The sequence below is a fragment of the Heteronotia binoei genome, chromosome 16 (genome assembly GCF_032191835.1).
Source record: "Heteronotia binoei isolate CCM8104 ecotype False Entrance Well chromosome 16, APGP_CSIRO_Hbin_v1, whole genome shotgun sequence".
Taxonomy (NCBI): Eukaryota; Metazoa; Chordata; class Lepidosauria; order Squamata; family Gekkonidae; genus Heteronotia; species Heteronotia binoei.
This window is the reverse complement of record NC_083238.1, coordinates 1,496,243-1,514,118: the sequence shown is the minus strand read 5'-3', so window position 1 is coordinate 1,514,118 and position 17,876 is coordinate 1,496,243. Positions and strand designations below refer to the sequence as shown.

General features: G+C 40.9%; 1 protein-coding gene across 1 annotated transcript; it reads left to right on the top strand.

Annotated features, from left to right (window-relative positions):
• The first annotated feature begins 1,758 nt into the window (after positions 1–1,758).
• Positions 1,759–11,312, top strand: MAP3K19 (mitogen-activated protein kinase kinase kinase 19). The gene is made up of 4 exons (XM_060257108.1): positions 1,759–3,410; positions 5,925–6,065; positions 7,579–8,276; positions 11,126–11,312. The coding sequence occupies exons 1-4, from the start codon at positions 1,956–1,958 to the stop codon at positions 11,190–11,192; spliced, it is 2,361 nt and encodes a 786-aa protein (XP_060113091.1). The 5' UTR covers positions 1,759–1,955; the 3' UTR covers positions 11,193–11,312.
• Positions 11,313–17,876: the final 6,564 nt, after the last annotated feature.

Here is a 17,876-nt window from a genome sequence, read left to right as displayed (position 1 = left end):
AATTACCCCTGGCAATCAGTTAGGTGTCATCAGCATACATAAGCATAGAAATTGGAAGGTTACCCAACACAGATGCATGCGAGTTAGAGAGTCTAAGTTTTCCTGGGAGATAGTTTATAAAAAGATTGAACAGGTGGGTGCCAAGACACAAACCTACATGACCCCCCTATGTAATTTAAAGGAATCTGACTAGAGTCCTTGATTATTAACTCAGAATTCTGATTCAGATGAATCATAAAATGATTGAATCAACCAGAGTAGGTGAGAGTCTATACCATAGTTAGAAGATCCCAAAGTTAGCAAGTTTTTGCCACAATCTGTTTTTGGAACAGTATCAAATGCCATCTTTAAGTCCATAAAGGCTACGTACATTGAATCACTGGGAAAGGAAGCGTATTTTTTTTTATAAGATGAGAGAAACCAAAACAATGGTCCAGGGTGGAATAACCTGACCGGAAGGCCACTTGCTCAGGAACCTGTATAGAGTTATCTGTCATCCAGTTGGTCAACTTGTCTAACAAATAGGACACATACAGCTTCCCCACTGCTAATTGATCCAAAGTTAATTGGATGATAGTTACCTGGATTTAGTCTATCCCCTTTTTTGTGGATTGGAACTATAATGTCCTGCTTCCAACCTCCTGGAATTTTGCCTGATTCATTTATTAAAGTAAAAACTTCTGCTAATATGGGGGCCCACAACTGATCCTGTTATGGAAAAAAATTGAAGGTAGAAAATCAGGGCCAGGGTTCCTGGTTTCATTTTATTTATCAAATTTTCTATTTCCTGGATAGAAAAATTTGATAAGTAAAATGAAAGGTTTTAATGTGTGAGTCCTTTGTAATGCCTTTGGAAGCCAGTCAGAATTCCCCACCCCTACAATTTTTTTACATTGAAAGTTAGTAAGCATGTCCAAATATAGACTGATGTGTGCCTCCAAACCTAACTAGATTAGTCTCCGCTTCAATGGTTAAAACTGAAATTAGCACTCATATGATCAAGAAGTATCAGCGCTTAAAACTCACTTGTTTTCTTCAAGTGCAAATAATGGTGATTACTAGTTATTTTATGGAACTTTCTGCTAAACTTTCATCAATTACATTTTATCTTATCAGAATTATGTAACTTCCTCCTCTTGAATACAAGTTTAAGAAGAAGTCCAAAAGGAATGGTCTTTCAAGTATTCTGAATGCTCATTCTACTGGTACAAGGAATATTTGGTTTCCCAGCCAATGAATCAACTGAGGGGCCCTATGCAGTCTGACGATTAGACTCCCATTAGTATACTTGATAGCTTTCTTCTAACCAGAGATACACACTCCTTCATCCTGGATAACTATTGCATATCCTTCGGATGCTTCAAAGCCCAAGAAACAAAAGTACAGTTACAAAACAACAATATAAAAATAGCAGATATAAAAAATGAAGGAGCCAACTGAAAACATATCACACAATGGTAACCTCTGAGAATGTTTGTTGTAAACCAAATGTTTGATCATTCTAATGTTTATGCCTATCCAACTGAAATGGTATCTATGAATATCATCTGTTAAAGCATCCTGAGAAATTAAAAACCAAACCAAACCTGGGGGAAGTAATTAGTATTCAGGAATAGCCCTAAAATACATCCAAACAAAAAAGAATCCTCAGAAGTTAAACTAGAGTACAATGTCAATGTAATGTAAATATTTCTACTCTTGAATTTAGTAATACAGATTTAGATGCAAGCTGGTCAAAGATAATGGATCCACCTTTAATGGATTTGGAACAATCAGAAAGCAGTACTTGTACAACTGTAGACTTGAGGGTGATGGAAAATATTAGTGTCCCTGAAGCTGAAAGAAACATTGGTGAAATGGCTCCCGTCATTCATACTACAGTATTAGATTATGAACCACCTCAGATTCCCTGAGCTTCTAGATATTGTGCACCAAGAAAGAATAGCCCCCCTCACATGCCATCTAACCTGGGCTTTGGCTTTAACATATTTGCTCACAAACAGAATGATGGATATGAAGTCAAGAGCAGAAGGACCCAATCTGTTTTAAAAAATACATGTACCAAGATGCCTCAAGACTTCATTATTCTGGGCAAGAGTTCCTTTCAACATCAGACAAATAAAACAAATAATCCAAGTTATCATGTCCAAGGACAGTCTTATGAAAATGCTGGGATTTCCTCAAATTTCAGAAGAGACAGCCTCAGCAGGCAAAAAGCCATTTTAAGAATCAGAAACTCTCAAATGCTTCCATGTATTTCCAACAGCTCTGTTAGCTTAGAAAAAAACACCACTCCGTCTGTCAGACAAGCACAATCTACCATGGCCTTCATGGATCTGAAATACAGTGACATGTTTAAGGAAATACACTCCAGTGATAAAGGCCCTGGTATTTATGAAATGTTTGGGACTCCAGTATACTCTCGTGAGCCTACAGAACATGAGAACAGGTGTTGCAAGAATGTACATTCTGTTCCAACTAGGAGACTCAGTGTTATAAAGCATAAATCTAATAATCTCAGCAAGAAAAGCGGCAGAGCAAGAAATACCCAGAGAACAACATATCCTAAACCACACATGAATCCTCATGGCATTAAACAAAAGCATAAGGCTATGATGTCAAGAAAGGCATCCAAGTTGGAGGGCAGAACCCAAGAGCAGGATGAAGGCATAGTCACTTCTAACACAAATGGGCAAATAAACATTTCAAGGAATTCCACACCATTTTATAAAGATGATGCTCAGCTGCTTCCAGTTTCCACTAAGTTCACACAATCTGCTAAACCAAATGAAGTCATTACTAATACATGCTTAGCAGCTCTTAAAGATGTCTCACTAGAATACTCTTCAGGTGTTGGTGATGTTGGTATTCATGAAGAATTTGTCACCAGTATCCAGGAATTACTTTGGCCACAAGTTAAAGAGCATGCAAAATATGCTCCTTTTTTAAGCAGTACAAAAGAAACAAATGAAAACAAAAGTCTAAATAACAACAAATTCTTAAATCATGGGAGAACCGAAGTCCCCAGTTGCCTTGTGGATCAGGAAGCAATTCAGGATATGTGCAGTGGGAATAATAAGGGAGCGGATTCTATGTTTTCTTCACCAGAAGAGAGAGTAGCAAGCTCCCCTGAACAAAATCTGCAACTGGGAAATGTTAACTTAAGAAATACATCGACTAAGTGGACTTACCATTCTACAGGCTCATTTTTCCAGGCACATCAAAATATTCTGAGCATTACGAACAATAAAGAAATAACGGAGGACTTATTTTGTTGCTTAGCAGCCGAATTGCTCTCTCTTGATGGTGCCAGTGGTTCCAGAGTAGTTACAAAGAATGAAAATGATGAAGCACAAAAGGGATGCACTGGGAATAAAGAAGCCAACGCAACAAATGATGTAAATAATAAGGTGAGCATTCATTAATTCTTTAACAGTGGAGGTTCAGAATGGTTCAAAGTGTGTTAAGACTCACTTGAGTCTCTATATTCTATCTCTTGCATAAACTTACTTTGGGCAGCTCACCTTGTCATAGGCTCAGGTTCTCATTTGCTGTTTGTTTTTATTATCACTAAGAAAAACACAAAATATGGAAGAAAATGCACAACAATCATGTGAATATTAGTTTCATGTATGTCATGTCTGCTCATAACAACTCAAACATATGGTTAAATAATGTCCTAAAACATCATTCAGAAATTAATAAAATCTATTTCTCAAGAAATATGTATGTATATTATTAGACTTTTCAACTAGACATTAAATTTTTCAATACCATTTTGAAACTGGTCTTGAGAGCTTTCTTCCAAAAGGAAGCATTGTTCACTTCAGCAGTAGATAAATTGATAATTAAGGCAAACAAAAGGAGGGAATAATGGGCATTCTTGCTGCATCCCTACATAATGAAAAATGTTCTGAAACATGACCATTTATCAGCACTTGTGCAGCAGGCAAGCGATATATTAATCCTTCCTTGAAATGTCCTCCAAGATTAAAAAGTTCTCCAAGGTGGCTAATCAGTATGGCCATTCAACATAGTGAAAAGCATTTTCTACATCCATAACATGATTGCATAATCTTGCATTGAATTATTTTTAAGGATTATTAGGGAAGGGATTGAAAATTAAATGGCTGACATTGTAGTTCCCTTCTATACAGCTATAGTGCAGCCTTATTTGGAATATTGTGTACAGTAGTTCTGATCACTGTATCTCCAAAAGGCCACTGCAGAGCTGGAAAAAGTACAGAGGAGGATGACGGAGATGATTAGGGAGTTGGAGCACTTCCCATATGAGGAAAGGCTTCTTGGATGCACAGCAGCCAAGAAGGTCAGAGCACCTGCTCCGGCAGCAACGCCACTGAGGATGTTCTCCGCAGCTGAGAACGAAACATCTGGAAGGAAAACTTTCTCCAGTAGAACACGGCACTTGAGCCCGAAAGATTCTACAAACCCTAAAGGCTAAAGAGTCTGGGACTTTTCAGTTTAGAAAAGAATGGGGGGGCATGATGGGGTGGAGAGAGTTGATAAAGAGAAATTTTTCTCCTCCCCAAATGCTAGCACTCAAGGGCATCCAATTACACTGATGGGCAGTAGGTTCAAATAAGTATTACTTTACATGGAGAGTAAGTCAAATGTGGAATTCACTTCCAGCGAATGTCCTGATGCCCACAGGAATAAACAGCTTTCAGAGGGGATTAGATAGATTCATGGAGGATAAGCCTATCAATGGCTATTAGCCATGGTGATTGAGGGGAACCTCCATATTCAGAGGCACTAATTCCCTGAATCCCAGAGCCAGAAGGCAACATCAGAGTAATGCCTCAGCCTCTTTGCCATCGTTGGCCATCTGGAAGAACTGGCTGGCCACTGTGCAAGACAGGATGCTGGACTAGATGGGCTCTTTTATGTTCTTATGATCATGCATATGTTTAATCAGTAATTCAAAACAGGATTGTTTGTTATGCATTTTAATGGGTTGTGTTCTTTATGAAGCAAGTTTAGTCTGATTGGACATATATGTTAATAATTTCATTCAGTCTATGTGCAATCACAGTAGTCCAAATCCTTAATTCTTGATTAAATAAGGAAATTGGTCCAAATGACTCAACCCTTGACAAATCTACTGGTTGTAGGAATAACATCAGTGTTAGGTTTATCCCATGATTTAGGGAGTGTCTTCAAGTGGAACATTTAATAAAAGTTACCACCAATGGATTTATTATTAAATTCTTCCCAATCAACACTATTGCATGCAAAATGCTATACAAACTTTGTAATGTATGTTCTCAATAATGTATACCAGGTCCCCAACCCCCGGGCCAGAGACCAGTACTGGGCTACGACCTGCTTGAAATGGGCCACACAGCCTCATCACCCTGCCCCCCCTGCAATGCTTCTCCCCGTTTTCACCATTTTAAGGCTGGGGAAGGGGCCATGGAGCACCTCCCAGGCCGACCTCCCCCCCCCCATCGATCAGCTGATCGTCAGGGGGGGTCGGCCTGGGAGGCGCTTCACGGTCCTTTCCCCAGCCTTAAAATGGTGAAAACGGGGAGAAGGGAAATGGTGAGGTGGCATGGGGGGGTGAAGGAGGGAGGAGGAAATGGGGGAGGAGGAGAAGCTGCATGGGGGGGCGGAGGGAGGAGAAAATGGGGGAGGGGCGGTGGTAAGGCTGCGCAGGGGGGCGAAGGAGGGAAGAGGAAAATGGGGGGAGGCACCACAGGGGGGCAGGGGGAGGCCGAATTGGGTGCCCCCACCCTTGCCAGCTCTGTGGCTGCAGTTGGCGGGCTGACCCTGGCGCCGGTCCCTGGGGCCAAAAAGGTTGGGGACCACTGATGTATACAATTACCAGGGCAAGTCACAATGGATTTTAGTTTTGTGTTATTTCACACTCAGTTTGTATTGTATACTTCTACCATCCTTTACAGAATTGCTGTCCAATTGTCCTGGAGTCCAACAGGGAAAACAGATTATTCAGTGCAGTAATATGTTCAGAAAACAGTTTAACTAATGAAGATCCTATAATGTGGACCAAAGGTGAAATCCTTGGAAAAGGCGCCTATGGCACAGTAAGTTGCAGAGGGAATACATATTGGATTATCTGTATTCCCATCATCACAACTGCTTCCACAATATTCCTATTTATAGCATTTCTTAGAACATTTTGGAATGTAGCAAGACACTTTGATTCAAAACACCATTTCCCAGTCTCTGAGAAGCAGGTATAACGTTTCCATCATCCCTCATCCCTGTGGCTGACTGTGAAGGGGAATCCAAATGAGGTCTTAAATTCCCTGCTAACAATATAAATATTTATTTATGACTGCAGTTAGTAAAATACTTATCACTGAAGGAATGCATCTGCTTCTTCCCATTAATGGTGAATCCTGCCCTTTAGTTTACATGCAAAAACAAGGTAGTAAAGTCGTTTCTACTGGTGGCTCATTTTAACATTGCAGCTAACCAGCTTGCAAAGCTAGGTTTTTACATACCTGAGCTACATGTATGATTGCAGCTTCTTTACTTGTCCCCTTCGAAAACAACAGGATCTAGGATTAGAAAATAAGAGCAAGTTTTGGCACTATTTCCAGTCATTTTCCAAATCCAGCTCTGCATTTTTACTAGTGAGAGAGATAATGGACAAAAACTATGAGGGGTTCCATTATTTTATTTATTTATTTTTGATATTGATATCCCACCCTACCCTCTGAGCAGACTCAGAGCAGCTTACTTATTTTATTTATTTATTTTCTTTACTTAAACATTTATATCCTACCCTCTTCACAAGTGGACTCAGGGCAGCTAACAGTAATTTAAAATAACAATTTTGGGTTACAAAACTAAAAACAATAAAACTTAAGCAATTAAAATCTATTAAACTACATTACGGTGCTGCTAAAAAATATATAGGCGGGATCCAACAATATGTTGGATAGCTAAACAATTCCAAAAAACATTAAAACATCAAACATTAAATCTACAAATTAAAAAATTTAAATAGCTGATTTAAATTTACATAACTGGAAGCTCAGCTGTTCATCAGACTTCAATATGTACTAAGTTCATGCCAGGAAAGGCAATGGATCATTTGGGATAGAATAACTCAACTGTTTCCAGTGCAAATTAATATAAATTGCATTAGGGTAGGCAGGAAGCTATATTATTGCTCTTTCCCGCATCCTAAGGATGTGTAGAAACCCTGCATGACTATAACCCTTTTCAGGCATTACTGTTCTTGTGCTCCTATTCCACATGCTATGTGCAGCCATCTCAGTATTTGCAGTTGTCCTGTTGTGTGATGAAAAGGGAAATGTGTATTCTGTAGCTCCAGTATGTGCTACTTGAAAATCAGTTTTCCAGTAATATGCATTCGCATGAATCAAGGCTGCAGAATATGCAGAAAATGGCAATCACGTATGGCACTCTCTCACACACACAGACAAATATAGCTTAAACTGTACATGCCTCTGCTATATCAGAATAATTCTATTACACACATACATTAAGCTATAGTATTAATAGCAGAAATATTTTAAAAGTTTTAGTTCAATTTTGAACAAAAAATTATGATTTGATTTATAGGTGTATTGTGGACTTACAAGCCAGGGGCAATTAATAGCGGTGAAACAAGCAGCACTGGGCACCTGTGATCAAGTTGGGACTGAAAAGGAATACCAGAAATTGCAAGAAGAAGTAGAGATTTTGAAAACTCTCAAACACATCAACATCGTGGGGTACCTGGGAACATGTTTAAAATATAATGTTGTGAGCATCTTCATGGAATTTGTTCCTGGGGGTTCAATTTCAAATATTATTCACCGTTTTGGGCCATTACCTGAAATAGTCTTTTGTAAATATACAAGACAAATTCTGCATGGAGTTGCATACCTGCATGAAAACCATGTGGTGCACAGGGATATTAAAGGCAACAATGTAATGCTTATGCCAAATGGTGTGATCAAACTCATAGACTTTGGGTGCGCAAAACGTTTGGCATGTGTAAGTCTGACTGATGCACACAGTGAACCACTCAAATCTATCCATGGCACTCCTTACTGGATGGCACCAGAAGTAATAAATGAAACTGGATATGGAAGAAAATCAGATATCTGGAGCATTGGTTGCACTGTATTTGAGATGGCCACAGGAAAGCCACCACTGGCATCCATGGATAGAATAGCAGCCATGTTTTATATTGGGGCCCATAGAGGACTGATGCCTACAGTACCCAACCATTGTTCAAGAAAAGCAGCTGATTTTGTCCATGTGTGCTTAACTAGGTAAGTGTGTTTTAAGACTGAGATATAACTTTAAGCATAATACTAAATTCTAGCTTCAAAGCTGGTGCAAAAAGGAGGATAGACTTTCCTTGACCACCAAAAAAGTAGAATTCATGGGACTTTGATGGACAAAAGCCATGTGGAACAGCAGCTTAAATAAGGAAGAGAATTGGACAAGTTGGAGCAAAAAAGCTCGTGGCCCAATAATTTTTACAGGTTTTTTTAATCTAAACCAAAGATCATGATGAAAAATCTGAATACTACAATGTTAAGTTATATAATTTTTAAAGTGACATTCTAAAGGTGACCCTTGTCCTCTCAGCCCCACCCACCTCACAGGGTGTCTGTTGTTGGGGAGGAAGGTAAAGGAGATTGTGAGCCGCTCTGAGACTCAGATTGGAGGGCGAGATATACAATATCTTCTTCTTCTTGTTTAATAAACAGGGCATTTGTTAAATAAAACATACTGCATACCTGGATACAAACTTTTGACAGTTTCATAGTTCTGTCAGCAAAATAAGAAAAGTTGTCAGTAATTAGTGTATTACTAATAGTAAAACTAAACAACATAATATTTTTACTTCCTCCACCCCAGTTATCCAGGCTAATTTGGTGTAGTGGTTGTGTGTGTGGACTCTTATCTGGGAGAACTGGATTTGATTCCGCACTCCTCCACTTGCACCTGCTGGAATGGCCTTGGGTTAGCCATAGCTCTGGCAGAAGTTGTCCTTGAAAGGGCAGCTGCTGTGAGACCCCTCTCAGCCCCACCCACCTCATAGGGTGTCTGTTGTGGGGGGAGAAGATATAGCAGATTGTAAGCCGCTCTGAGTCTCTGATTCAGAGAGAAAGGTGGGGTATAAATCTGCAATTTTTCAGGCAGCCAGATTGATGTTTTGTCTATGAGAGATATTGACTGAAAATGTCCCCATAGGTGGCTTATCTACATTAATTAGTTCTGAGACTTGTACTGAGGCTGGAGAGGCATGACTGTTCTGACAGAATTAAGTGTAGTAAGATTAAAAGTGTCGAGGACTGCAAAAGTCCACATTATTGTTATGGTGAACAGTATTATTTTGGCAGACCTGAAGCAGGAATTTCTTTCCCTGAATGCTAGTTGTATAGATATAAACACAGTAATTAAAAAAAAAAAAACTGAGTGGTCAGTCGTCTCTTATCCAAAGGAAGCTGAACTTACTACTTGGGGGAAGCAGAAAAAGTTTAAGAATGATCCAGATTCTCCTTTAAAAAAAAGTTAATCCTACTTGGGAAAGAGAATCCTTTGCTAAACCAAACCTTTTAGCCAAACCATGGCCTTATTATCTCATCACAGTTAACTAGCTTATAAATTGTCAATGTTACCAGGTGTGCAAATACATCATTTAGATTCTGAATGTTGTGACTGATGTTTTAAATCACAAGGCTGACATACTGTAATTATAACTGGACATTGTAGAATTATTCAGTTTGATTTGCAGTGCTATTTGATTGGCACTGCAGCCAGTGATGAAATGTTATGATGAACTAGGGTCTCCAGAAAAAAAGTTTTAAAATAAATTTAAGAATTATCTTATGGGCATCAAAAACTTGGAATACCCTAATTTTGAAGAAAGCATTTCAAAGATCTGTTGCACAGAAATATTCAATGGGACTCTGTGATAAGTATGTATTTTAGGGTTTTATTGTATTGTGTGCATAAGCTTTAGTAAGTATAGTCAGGGCTTTTTTTGTATAAAAGCCCAACAGGAATGTATTTGCATATTAGGCCACACCCCCTGTTGTCACCATAGTTCCACAAAGGACTTTTTTTTGTAGAAAAAGCCCAGCAGGAACTCATTTGCATATTAGGCCACACACCCCAACACCAAGCAAGCCGGAACTGCGTTCCTGTGCATTCCTGCTCAAAATAAGCCGAGTGTAGTGGTGAGCTGAAGTGTTACATACTCAAGATGGGGAGAAAATAGTGTGTGATTTATGGATCATCCATCCACATATGTTTCAAATACTGATTTTGCCATGTTCTCAATAGCTTCTCTGGCACCTTGGAAGATCTTTACTAGGGCAGTTGTACCTTTGTACAACAACAACCATGTGAGTTGGTGCATTTCAGGGAGGAGAGAGAAGGTGAAAACAATCTTCTGAAACTGCAGTTCCCTAACTTGTGTGGCTGTTCTTTCGTAAGGGTCTCACAATCCTAGGAATGATCTGTCCAGGAATCAGAAGGGAAGTTGCTAGAATATAGGAAAATGTGAAAACTTAGTGTTTTCTGAATAAATACTTGGCAATTAGCCTATTATTAATGTAAAAGTAAATGCATATTACAATTAAACAGCAATAAGGGCAAAATCTAACATAAAGCAGCCCTGTGTTTATTTATCAGCTAGTCATTAAATCACATTCCCACAAATCACATTCCCACACATTCCAAGGGAGGCGAAATTGAAGTCTATTAGAGAGAAAGCCTTCTCAGTTGCGGCCTCCTACTGGTGGAACCAACTTCCAGAAGAAGTAAGGGCCTTGCGGGGACCTTGCTCAGTTCTGCAAGGCCGGTAAAACAGCACTATTTCGACTTGCCTTCAGCTGAATTATAGTACAAGAGGATGCTCAACATTGGAGAATATATTTAAATTGAAATTTATACCAGCACCAAAACTGTTTTAAATTATTTAATTGTTTTTATTAATTGTCGAAACTGTTTTTTCATTGTTTTATTGTTTAATCTTGAGTGTTGTGAGCCGCCCTGAGCCTGCTTTGGTGAGGAGGGCAGGATAGAAATCCAAGGAATAAATACATAAATAAATCTTCTCTAACATTTTTCTTCTTCTTCTTGCTTTTAATTATACTCAATGCAGGAATCAGCATGAGAGGCCTACTGCTCTACAGTTGCTACAACATCCGTTTGTTACAGGAAACCCATGAATTTTGCAAAGCTTCATATCAAAGAACTGTCAAGATTTTCTGTTAATTAAAGGTTAAAATACTTTAATCAAACCAACATTTCCTTGCAGTTTCAGAAAAAGTCAGACAACTATGATAAATATCAACACTGTAGAACTACACATAATTCTAATTAGTATAATAGACTTGGAAAGGACCTCAAGGTCATCTAGTCCAACCCCCTGCATAATACAGGACATTCAAAAATACCTCATCCCCACAACCCCAGTGACACCTGCTCCATGCCCAAAAGATGGCAACCCCCCCCCCAAAAAAAAACGCCTCCACCAAGGATACCTGGCCAAACTGGAGAAAATTGCTGCCTGGCCTCAAAGTGGCAAATAGCACTTCCCTGGGCATGTAAGTGGGCCATGAGAACTAAGCAGTGATGCAACCCTACCTGCTTTCCTCATGATCTGCCAATTTCACAGAATCAGCACTGCTGTCAGATTGCTATCTAGCCTCAACCTCTGAAGTAGGAGAGTCTACCACCTCCTGAGGAAGCCTGTTCCACTGAAGAACCACTCTGTCAGGTTCTTCCTAATATTTAGCCCAAAACTCTTGATTTAATTTCAATTTGATTCTGGTCCAGCCTTCCAGGGCAACAGAAAACAACTCCACACCATCCTCTAGATGACAGCCCTGGTTATCATATCACTTCTCAGTTGTCTCCTCTCCACAAGGCCAGATTAACAATTAGGCCAGTAGGCACTGGTCACCCCCATGCCTTTAGGGGCCCCTGGCTGGCTCCCCCCCCCGAGTTCCCCTCTTGCTTGCAGCCCTTCCAGCCTGCATGCACAGCCAGCAACTGAGCCAGTCTTTGCCCAACTTGCCTGGTGTGGCTGCTGCTGGCATCATCGCCAAGTTTGCCTCTCTCTGCCTCTCCCCCGCAGTTTTGTCAAGGGAGCTTTTGGGAAAGTACCTGCAGGCTGTAGTGGGGGCTGCAGGCAGCAGGGGGGTGCTCCAACTCTGAGGTAATTTGCAAGCCCCCCCCCCCCCACTCCAAGATTTTGACTGCCTAGGAGCCTCCACAGGGTTTAATCCGGCACTGCCTCTCTAGGCTAAATGTACTGAGTTCCTTCAATCTTTCCTTGTAGGATTTGGTCTCCAGCCCCCTCACCATCTACATTGCTCTTCTCTGGACGCGTTCCAGCTTGTCTATATCCTTCTTAAATTGTGGCGCCCAAAACTGAATACAATATTCTAGGTGTCTAACCAGAGCAAAGTGATACCATCACTTCACATGATCTGGACGCTATACTTCTGTTGATACAGCCCAAAATTGCATTCACCTTTTTAGCTACTGTATCCCACTGCTGACTCATGTTCAGTGTATGGTCCACTAAGATCCCTAGATTCTTGTCACACATACTGCTGCCAGGACAAGTATCCCTCATCCTATAATTATGCACTGGATTTTTCCTTCTTAAATGCAGAAATTTATCCCTGTTAAAATTCATTTTATTTGTTTTAGCTCAGTTTTCCAGCCTGTCAAGATCCTTGTAATTAATTCTTAACATGATGGGATGTACATATCCTTGGCAGATCCTAGACCTCCACTAGCCCACGACCTTTATCTTCTTCATTTCCACTGACACAACAACTATACAGTAGCAACCCAAAATATGGGAACCAGTTGTTTTGATAATATATACCAATGTGTGCTACTGTCTACTTGCAAATCCTCAGAAACTATGTTATAGGGAAGTCATCATGCATCAAGGCAAAAAGTTAGTTATCTGTTTGATTTTTATATCAAAAAGTCCACTGAAGTATGGATAACATCGATCTACTGAATATGAATGCTCAGTGTCCAAAGCTTTACCAATTAGTATTTTCAATATTGCATTTTTAAGATGGAAAAGAATAAATTGGTTTGAGGTTTTTGATTTTTTAAATTTATTTCTATAAGCACGGGGGTAGAAACTGCTGTTGAGTCACAGCTGACTTATTGCAACCCCCGGTGGGGTTTTCAAGGCAGGAGACTTTCAGAGATGTTTGCCTTTGTCTGCATCTTGACCCTGGTATTCCTTCGAGCAGGGGTGTTGAACTAATTTGTTATGAGGGCCAGATCTGACATGAGACCTTGTTGGGCTGGGCCAGGCCAGCCGTGCCATAAAATGTATTGTCAGGTAGCAGAGATAAAAACATTATAAAGGTCACAAACACAATTAAGGATTTTTAAAAACTTAAAATAAGATGCATTAGCACCTTTGAAATATTTTATTTAACAGTCTCTGATAATTGACACCTCTTGCACTGAATTATTGCATTTTATTTTTATTTATTTTATTAATTTATATCCCGCCCTCCCCTAGCACGGCATTATCAAAAGCTGGAGACAGTGTCTGTGCTGTAGCAATCTTGAGCATGATGTTCAGGTGTAATTTCAGGTGTAACCTACTTTTGATTTATGACATTCATTACAGAAATCTCATGGTCAAGGCTTTTAGTCTAAGACCCAGAGAAAAAACATGAAATGGCCAGACATTGTGAGCTTTTTACATTAATTGCTTTGTGTGCTGGTCAAGAACATGTGAAAGCATAGCACAGATTGAGGGCTGTATGTTTGTCTACAAAACTACCCCAGAGAAATGACTACAACTCCTATGAGGCAGTGCAAGAATACAGAGACAGCAATGTATAGTGGTCAGTATCAGCCTACTTATATGAGAAATCCATGGAACAGTTGAATGTCAGAGAATATTTTAACTGCAAATAAATTAACAAACAATGAAATGTCAAGTCAGCACAGTTGGGGGTTATTGAAAATCATATGGATTGAATTGTGAACAAAGTTTTATTGACTGAATTATATTGAGACTTTTGATACTGGATTTTGAAATTCTTATTGTTGTTTTAAATAGATATTGCATTAACCTTTCATTGTTCGTTCATTAATTTCTTCATGGTTATAGTATTCTCTGACATTTTACTTATACGAGGTTAAAAATCTCCAGTCTACAAACTTGGTCTGGACTTGGTTGAACTTGGTCTGGACCAGGCCCATAGCCATGGCGGCGAGGGGTCTGGGAGGGCAGGCCACTCTATTAACAATCCCTTCCCTCTGTAAAGCCCCTCTATTAGAAGGCCTCCAGGACCAGAGGGAAAGGGAGGGGGAGAGAGCACACAAGAGAGAGCAACAAGAACAAGAGAGCAACAGCAAGAGAGAGTGCAAAACAAGACAGCGACAGCAAAAGTGAGACAGTGCGAGAATGAGCGGGAGAGTGGCAGCAGGTGAGAGCAAGAGCAGCAGTGAGGGGGAGAGCAACAGAGTGGCAGTGAGAGAGCACAACAGTGAGAGGGAGAGCAAGAGAGCACAAGTGAGAGTGAAAGCAAGAGAGCAACAGCCACAGGGGAGAGCAAGAGAGCAACAGCCAGAGAGAGTGCAAGAGAGAGCTGGGGCTGGGTGGATGGACTGGCCACTGGAGGGAAAAAGCAGCCAAGCTCCCCCCCCCCCCAATGTTTATCTTTGAGGCCTGTCCACCCAAAATGTTCTGGCTATGGGGCTGGTCTGGATAGCCTAATCTACCTCACTGGCTTGTTATTCCTCATCTAAATAGTTCATGTTCCTTCTCTGCTGAGAAAGACTGGATCATGAAGGCATGAATACAGTGAAAAGGGGGAGGCAAACCCAGCTGCATCCAGGAGAGCCCTGGCATAACAAGCCAACGCACAAACTGTATCTCTCTCTGTAGCAATGCAAAAAGCCATACCTTAAATAATGCTTTGTTGATAGTCTCAGCCAATAGAAGGGCTCAGCTCAGCAGCTCTGCTGTGTGATTCAGAGAGTCTGGCAAAGCAAGCTCTCCCTTCCTTCTTCCTCCCAAAGGGAGGAGCCCCAGCCAGTGGAGAAAGTAGGGGCTTTGCTCTGTAGTTCCTGTGTGACTGAGCAAGCCTGGTAAAGTAAACTGTGATGCAGAAGGAAGCAAAAGAGGGAGAAGGAAGCAGATGACAGCCAGTTGCTTGAGGGCCTGATCCATCCCACAGGCTGCACATTTGACACCTGTCTTAGAAGTCCAAATACTTCTAAATACTAGCCAGGCTGACCCTGCTTAGCTTCTGAGATCTGACTAGCTTGGCTCATCAATCTAATTGGGTTTACCAATATAAGCAGAGATCATGCTTCCTACTTTTTTATAATTAAATCAAGGATTATCAGTGTGACAAAGGCAGCTACAGGTTATAGGATTGAACTTGCTTGAATATTTTATTGACTGCTGAAAACAGAGCAGCAGTATGCAGTAAATACAGAACAAATATTCTTATTTTCAATAAATAATGAAAATAGCAACTTGTTAACTCTGCTTCTGATATACAGAAGAGGTGGCTTATGGTACTGGCAGTAATAATCCTGTGGTGTATTGGCATCCAGAACAGAATTTAGACCACAAAACAAACTCCACAGTCCTTGCCCTAGTCCTTGCAGCACCTTCCACACATCAGTCCCCTATAATCCATAAATCAGACTAGTGAAGCATAAACTAACAGCTCCAGAAGCATACTTCAAAAGGAAGCCAAAGGAAAACAGTTCTCAGGCTAGAACAGTGTACCAGGGGTGGGTCAGTGGCTCTCCAGATGTTTTTTGCCTACAACTCCTATCAGCCCCAGCCATTGGCCATGCTGGCTGGAGCTGATGGGAGTTGTAGGCAAAAAACATCTGGAGAGCCACTGTTCCCCACCCCTGGTGTAAACACTAGGGATAGGCACAAACCAGGAATATGTTGGTTTGTGGTTTGTTCAAACCAGCAAAACCACAATGTTCCCTGAACCAGATTGCAGATTCATGACTCAGCACGGCTGGGGGTATGCCTCTGCCTCCCTCCCCCAGCCAGCCTGCAGCAGCCACAGGGCAGGGAGGAGCATTTAAATGCAGCCGATGATCTCTCCATTGTACTCTGTGGGCCCATAAGGTACAATGGAGACATCTCGCTCCCCAATCTTTCTTCCCCTCCCTAGCCAGCCAGCCAGCCCTGGAAGAAAGACTGGAGGTCTCCCTACTGGCTCAGCTGGGGCTGAGGGAACTGCCCCCCCTTCCTGGATTGTCTTCCTAAGGTGCCCTGCAACACAAGCCACGTATCATGGAGAAAATAGCACACCCCTACATAAATGTGAACATATGTTCCAACACAGAACCTTATCATGCAAGTTTGCACAAGGAGCAGAAAAGCAGATGTTTTACCTAAAGAGTGACAGTGAGCAGGTTCAGCACAACAGAAACCAGATGTATGGGTTCAAGAAGAAATGCAGACTTTTTACTGGAGGAATTTGATACAATAACAGGGAAAGGGAAACGTATCCTGAGCAAATTTTAGCACATCCCTATCCAAATAGAACAGTATCACAACAGCAACCTTTCTCAGTCTGCACAGAAGTCAGGATGGAAGGAGCGATTTAGTGCATTGGGAGTCTGTGTTGCAGTCTCGAGTTGTAGCTGAGGTCAGACTAGTTGTAGTATTTTGGGGCCAGAGGATACCATGGGATCTGTCCATAAAACAAAGGATTGCAGCAGAGGATAAACTTTAAAGGAATAGTTTCTGAATTGGGTGAATTACTAAGAGTGTGCTGAGTGTTTTAATGAAATTAAGGGAAACCAGTACAGGACAGATTTCTAAATTGCAAGCATAATACTAAATTATATCTGTGACAGGAATTTTGGGACAATGGGAAGATTTTAATCAGAAGTTCCCAGCTGTCACAAGGCACTTAATGTCCAAATTGCATCTTCCTGTTGGCACACTCTCTGGCTTTCTACTACCCAAAGATTTCTCCAAGAAGTGTTGCTGCTTTCAAGATTGCTGTGCTGTTTATAGATTGTTGCTGCAATATCTGTCTTGAGCCATAGAATACAGCATTTGTTCCCCCATGTTCTGTGCTTACCTCGGGGCCTAGTCTTTATGGTGTTACACCTGCAGTATTTAATCCAGGCTGGGAGTGATGGGTGGAGATCAAAGAAGGCGGGCAGCAAAATAGGACACCTGTCCATCCAACTGTAAACCAAGATCCAGTAGCAACTCCAAAGCTCTGAACATGCTCCTTTCAGGGAGAGTAAAGCTCCCCCCAAGAAAGGCTCTCAAGCAGCTTTGTCATTGACCAACAGCACCTTAAATCTTCTCTGGACTGAGCTTCAGTTTTTGATCATCCACCCCCTTGTGTTCTCCATCCATGTGGTCAGGATGTCCACTCAACTCAGCTGTTAACAATAAACAGAGCTGGGTGCCATCTACATACTGATACCTCACTCAAAATTCTTTGAACTCTCTCTTCCTGTGTTTTCAGATGGATCCCTGCATAACTCTGTAGCATAAATACCACAGGGACACGTCACTCAAAACCATGTTTCTGAAACCTATTAACCAAATAAAAGTGGAACCTCTGAAGCACATTGTCCCCTATTCTTAATCTTCCCAGCCACTCCAGAATTTTACCATGTCTTATGATACTGAAATCCACTGAGAGGTTTAGGAAAACCAAAAGTGATGCATTTGTCGTAGTCTCCAGGCAACAAATGACAGGGGAGCTAAGGCATAATAATGCAAGTAGAGCCTAGGTGGATCAGGCCAATGGTCCACCTACTTCAGCATGTTTACCACAATGGCCAATCAGTTGCCCTGCCAATATATGCCTGAATCCAGATTGACACGTGTTTCGATATTTTGTCTTCTA

Excerpts from the sequence above, each read along its gene's own strand:
- MAP3K19 (XM_060257108.1), top strand. The coding sequence starts at position 1,956 with ATGCCATCTAACCTGGGCTTTGGCTTTAACATATTTGCTCACAAACAG. Across the intron at positions 6,066-7,578 it reads GAAAAGGCGCCTATGGCACA|GTGTATTGTGGACTTACAAG; the intron begins GTAAGTTGCAGA and ends TTTGATTTATAG. Across the intron at positions 8,277-11,125 it reads GTCCATGTGTGCTTAACTAG|GAATCAGCATGAGAGGCCTA; the intron begins GTAAGTGTGTTT and ends TACTCAATGCAG.